The following is a 6443-nucleotide window of genomic DNA, read 5'->3' as shown; positions in this document are numbered from 1 at the left end:
GGAGGGAATCAAAAGAAGAAGAATACTAGAATACTTTGTGACATAAGACAATCATATGAAATTTAAATTACAGTATCCATTAATAAAGTTTTATTGGAACAAAGTCATGTCCATGTGTTCACAAATTGTTGATAGCTGCTTTTCACTATACTGTTAGTGTTGGGTGGTTGCTACAACGACCTTGTTACCCACAAAGTCTAACATATTTACCATCTGGTTCTTTCCAGAAAATGTCTGTTGCTCCCTGTTCTAGTGCATATTACACAACATCACACAACAAAAGGAAAATGGATTTTATTGGGTCACTGAACATTTCCCAGATTCCTTTTCTTGCTGAAGCACAATGTTCAAAGCTGTTGTCAATTTTGAAAGAATACTGGCCACCTAAGACACCCAGAGTGGGAATCAGGGCACTCTCAATTCTGGAAAAGGCCTACACGCTCCATCCAACCAGCAGTCTTTGCAGTAAAAGAGAGATGGACCCAAGATGGGCATATTTTACTAGGAGACTAGTCTTCAGGGGTTCGGTGATATGCCCACAAAACTGGAGTCAGTGTGAAGGACTGGATTAGTACCTTCCCAGTCCTGGCCCCTTGAAGAGAGACATTCTCCTTTCCTCCCTAGTCTTTCCAGGGCCAGCCAGAAATAAACAGTGTGTAACTGACACCTCACATTTTGTACCTTTTTCCCTTAGGCTCAGATAAAAGGTAATTGACTTCCTTTCATAGCTATATACACTTCATGGGCTGGGATTCAGCCTGTGAAATAAACTATTTTTAATTAGTTTTTTTCAATAACTGCAAGCTCTAATGGCACCAAGTAGCAGAGAGCTAGGTAATATCCCAGTTTCCAGGGACTCAGGGCAGCATATTCGGTCGTTAATTAGGCCTGCCAAACGCTGGGGATCAAAATAGGGCCTGCGCCTTTGCCAACTCCCTTAAGTGGGCACCACCAAAGGTAGGCTTATATCTGGACACCAAGGAACCTGAGGAGTTTGTCCAAATGCCAAAGCAACACGAAGACAGTACCTGGGTCTTTAACAAATTGACAAAAAGAAATAAGGCAGCACCTTTCTGCCTCCAAGATGTTCGGTCAGCTTTGTTACACTCTTCCAAGGAAATGGAATTCTCTATTTTCTCATATTTTGTGAAACTGGATACACCTGTTTTTTGTTTTTGTTTTTGTTTTAAGTGATATTACCTAAAGCTCTATGAATCCATCTTAGAATATATAAATTTGTTTTTTGATGCTTTATTTCATTGTTGTTGTTGTTGTTAAGTGCTATAGTGGCAGTTATGACTCATAGAGATCCTGTAGACTGTTTCTGAGGAGTAGCTGCTGGGTCTGAAACACCAACCTTGTGGTTACCAGTCCAGTACTTACCCTCTAGTGTCACACCAGGACTATAAACATTGGTATGTTAAAATCTCATGTATTTGTAGAGGCAAAATCTCCCAATTCTCTTCCCCATCTGTGTTCAAACTTTAAAAAAAATACCACAATTCATGGCTCATTAATTTCATTTAAAACTTTCAAAGTCATCCCAAGATATTCATGAACTACTGATTAATCTAATCCACCTGTTGAGTCATTCACGTCTCTGCTCTTTGGGCTTTCCTGCTGCATGTGGTATTGGAATTCAGGAAGTTCAGCATGGCTCCCCCCATGGCCCACCTGGGGGATAATCAAACCCCTGTCTGACCTGCTTGCCAGCAGGATGATGACAAGAGAGGAAGTGGTCTGAAGGGACAAGTGACATGCAGCACACACAGGGACAAGACATGCAAGATACAAAAGAAGCTCTAAGGGGCTCTGAGGGGCTCCAGCTTCTATGAAAAGCTTCATGTTCAGGATCTGACCTTTCGAGCGCACTCTTCCCGTAATTGCTGTCCTCTGGACCCTGATCTAAATAAATGTCATTTCAGTCATTGTTATGACATGATGTTGCACTAGACTCCACCAACAGAAAACACATGAGAGGGTGTAGAGGTAACAGAAGAGAAAGAACGAGAGACCTCCTGTCAGATGGTCCGCATGACCCGGGCAAGTTACGAAGCCACTAAAGGCCTCCACCTCTTCAGTTATCAAATGGCTAGGACATTAGCAAGTCTAGCCTCGTGGGCCACTGAGAGCCGATGTAAGAGCACCACGCATAATCCATTGATTTCAACACCAAAATGCCAGTGCCACTCAATGTCTGGTGCTTCGAAGTCATGGTTTTCAGTTCTCACAATGGCTCTACAAGTTGGTGGTTGCCAGGCCCACTTAACATCCAGCAGGTGATATGAGTACGATATCTCCGGTGTCACAGCTAAGGAGCATTTAGACCCCAGCCATGCTGGGATCCAGGGTCCACTCCTTTCCAGCACACAGCCCTACCTGTGGTCTGCAGCCCACTTTGTCTTAAAGTATGGTCATTCCAGTAGAGTCCTGTCATACTGACCTCACAGGAGGTGCTCCCCAATCCCATTTTCAGTGGTGTGACCATTCTGGGCCCTGACAAGCCGGTGCCCTTAGGGATATGGCCTCATCGTGAATAAGACAAAACCCGCAGGTGGAGGACAAGGGATTTGCTTTGCTCCTGCGAGGATGGAGGGACACAGACAGATGCGGTGGGAATGGAACCAGGTGGAGCTGCCCACCAAAAGAAAAGTGTGGCCAAAACCCAGCCCTGTCTGTGGGTGAACAGAACGCATGCCCTCCAGCCACAACTGCATTCACAGAGCTTTCTGGGATGGCTCTTACCTGGGGCTGCTCCATATGGAAACATAATCCATAGCTTGGCTCCCACAAATATGCTTATCCCACGTGCTACATATGGAAGGAGAAATCAGCCTGTGTTTCATTAAACAGTTTGGCTCAGGACTTGTGAGCAAGTATTAGAATCTGTACTTGGTACGGAGTCTTATAAATGCATCTTTAGCAAATCAGATGTTGAAAAAAAGAAAAGAAAACACTACTAAATGTTTTTTAAAAAAATAAGCAAAACTATAATCCCCTTGTTTTTTTAAAAATCTCTGTTCTATGACTTATTAAAATTCAGAATTCCATGGGGGGAAGGGGAGGGAGACCCAGACCTGAAGAAGGGTAGGGGAATTGGGTGGTCTATACCATCCATGATCCATTCTTGAACTTGCCGGGGTATGGCTGGGCTCCCCCCACCTGGGACGAGACAAGCTCACCTGTAGGTCCAAAGCTGTCAGCTTTCCCTTGTCGCCTGTGTTTCGTGTGTACTCCTCGATGGTCCAAGATGGTTGGCCCCGCTTCACCTCTGCCAGCTCGGTCAGGCGCATGTCTGTGTACAGTGGGTTGCTTTTCATGTGGGCCTTCAGGGAGGCAGGGTAGGGGTGAGGGCTGAACACCTGCTCCACCAGGTAGCCACTGTCTTTGGGTTGCTTGGGCAGCCGGTGCTGTGGGGGGATGTCGTACTGCCTGTCTGCCTGTGGAAGGGTACAGAAAAGTCCCAAAAAGCGGCACAGACGCCGCTGATTTCATAGCACAATTTCGCAGTGTTTCAGGTAGAAAAATATAGGTATTCAAAAACAAATAGGAAGAGAACAAACAAAATGGTGGATTGTGTGAAAGTGCAGTAAGGAGCTCCGTCAGCAACAACACAGAATACAGGACCAAGCAGGCTCAGGGCTCTGAACCACATATAAAGGAATATTTACAAGGTTGGAAGGCTTACAGCTAGGGGAATTTTAGTAGAAGCAAGAAATCCATTGCTTTCTAATTCAAGACACTCAGCTGCTCCAGGAGCCGCCATCTTGGGTGAGACCAAGCAGGGGAAGGATAAGAGTAGACATGGATGCCTGACAGAACCGCAGTGATAAAGGTGTGAGCATTCTTTTCTTTTAGTATCTGTTCATTGGTCCCTTGCTGTCTGTGCACCTCCATTCTGGTGACTGTAGGGGTGCCTGAGCTAGTGGGAACCCCAGCCCCACCCTCGGAGGGTTCTACTACGCATGCGCACAGATCTCCTCGAAATTTAAAGAGACAGTTTCCACTTAAAACCAAATGGCCACAGCCGGCCCTGAACTGTTTATGACTAGAAAAAAGGACTGGATGGGGATTGTGGATAGGGACAGGCAGACAAAAAAGGAAATAGGCCAAAAATTAAATCCTAAGTTATATAAAAACAACCAACAGTGAATTTCTCAAGAAGAAGAGTGAAAAGGGAAGCCATTTCCTGATCAGATCTACCTGGAGGCAATCAGAAAGCATGAAAAATACCAAAATACACACCCATCTAAGCATTAAGGGCACAGATAACCACTGAATATGCCCCCAAAACAGAAGCAGATGACCATATCAGCACATGTCCAGAAACGAGATAAAGTGACTGAGGCAAATGAGCTGGAAGTAGACCTACACTCCATACTGGAAGGTGGGCAGGCTTTGGAAATTCTGGAGAAGGAGTTCAGAAAAATGATTATAAAATGTATCAAAACACTATACAATGGAGTTGAGAAAAATAAGGAAGAAGTCAGGAAAGTGCTACAGGAACAATCAAATAAGATCGATACAGCATTGGAAACGATTAAAAATCTACAGAAAGAGGTCCAAATGATTAATAATAGAATATCAGAAATGGACAATACATTGAAAGGGCAAAGGAGTAGAATTGAAGAGATAGAAGCCAGAACTAGTGAGCTAGAAGATAAATCTCTCAACACTACTAAGATAGAAGAACAAATACAAAAAAGGATAAAAAAAATATGAAGAAGGCCTAAGATTCATGTTGGACAACATGAAGAGGAATACCTTAAGAATTACTGGCATTCTGGAACAGGAACAATCACACAAGTCCACAGAGGAGATAGTTGAAGAACTGCTGGAAGAAAATTTTCCTAAAAAAGTGAAAAGATAAGCATTCAAGAAGCTCAACAAATCCCAGGATGGATAGACCCTAAAAGACAATCACCAAGACATATCATAATCAAGCTCTCCAAAATCAAAGATAAGGACAGGATCTTGAAAGCAGCTAGTATGTGTAACATACAAAGGCAAGCAACATAGATTAAGCTCGGATTTCTCAACAGAAACCATGCAGGCAAGAAGGCAATGGGGAAGCATGTATAAAAACCTAAAAGAAAAAAACTGCCACCCAAGAATCCTCTCCCCAGCAAAGCTGTCAATCAAATACGATGGTGTAATCAAAACATTCCAGGATAAGCAGAAGCTAAGATTTTGCCAAAGCCAACCCTGCTATGAAAAACATGCCAAAGGAAGTTCTGTGGACTGAGAACCAACAAGAACAGAAAACAACTATAGAATGATGTATGGAGCAGCATCACTCTGAACTCAGTCGACAAATGGAAGAGTCAAGAACAGAATAAAATTATAAGAACAGAGGATCTGGGAGGTCAGTCTATGATCAAAACAATTACAATATGAAAGAAGGTAAATACAGAGGAACAGAGATCCAGGTAGTGAGGTCAGGTAGATTACAGGATAAAATAGACTGTCTTAAATGGAGTGTAGAACTAATGGAATATAAGGTAACCACAATGGGGTTGGGGTGGGGGGGTTTATTTTGGGTATTGGGGAGGGCAATACAAGAAGAGGGGAGGGGGCGGAAGAACAAGATAGATTAGGGAACACTGAGACAGGTTTGCATGGCCTAGAGGGACAGAGGTAAATAGTGTTGCATACTCAATCTTGGAACAACAGGGCTCTGGGATACAGGGATCTAGGTATAGCTTGAAGAGGAGAAATAATACTAAAATCCTTGGCTGCTTTATGAATATTAGTTTCCCTTGCCTACTATTGTAAAATAGACACTTGAGTGGGATATAAAAGGAATGTTGGGAAACATGATTAGAGAAAACTTGTAAGCCCGTCTTCAGCCTATAACTGATTGGAATACCTGAAAGGCCTCATGAAAAGTCTTTACAGAGTATAGGACCTTAGGTGGAATCCTGAGTCCCATCCAGAACCTTATGAGGTGGGACATTTCCACTAGTAAGGACAAGCAGACTGGAACAGCTACAGTGACAGAAGGTACATCTTCAAAGAAAGATCATCAGGAAAAACCCAAAACAAAAATGTCAGCATGACTGGCTACTACAAGAATAAGCAAGCTGTTTGCCAGGAAGACATCAAGGCTAGCAACCAAGTTCCTTCAGGACAAACTCCCCCTCTAAGACTGAAACTCAAAGGGAATACACAAATAAGCATGTAAGCTTGCTGGAGACCACATTGGTCTACTAGTGAGTGGAAGAGGGGGAAAGGCATCAATGAAGAAATGGGCTGAGTTCAACCGCAGTCCATTGAATCCCGTTGACCTGGAGATGAGAGAGAGAAGAGGAAGGGCTGGTTGGTCCAAAGTGTGGTGAGACCTGAGGACATTTGAGCCCATGAACAAGGATATAGCCACAGAGGATAATCAGAACTCTACCAGAGGAAGATTGAAAAAAAAAATTTATTTTTTATTTTTTTGG

General features: G+C 43.4%; 1 protein-coding gene across 1 annotated transcript in view; it reads right to left on the bottom strand.

Annotated features, from left to right (window-relative positions):
• KIAA1024 (KIAA1024 ortholog) overlaps positions 1-6443 on the bottom strand; it is a 22411-nt gene that overhangs the window by 6366 nt on the left and 9602 nt on the right. The window contains exon 2 of the mRNA XM_006870900.1: positions 3183-3440. Within this exon, the coding sequence (XP_006870962.1) occupies positions 3183-3440 (258 nt within the window). The remainder of the gene's footprint in view (positions 1-3182; positions 3441-6443) is intronic.

Source organism: Chrysochloris asiatica, unplaced genomic scaffold (genome assembly GCF_000296735.1).
Source record: "Chrysochloris asiatica unplaced genomic scaffold, ChrAsi1.0 scaffold00156, whole genome shotgun sequence".
Taxonomy (NCBI): Eukaryota; Metazoa; Chordata; class Mammalia; order Afrosoricida; family Chrysochloridae; genus Chrysochloris; species Chrysochloris asiatica.
Note: the sequence above shows the minus strand (reverse complement) of the source record. Positions and strands in the feature narration are given on the sequence as shown.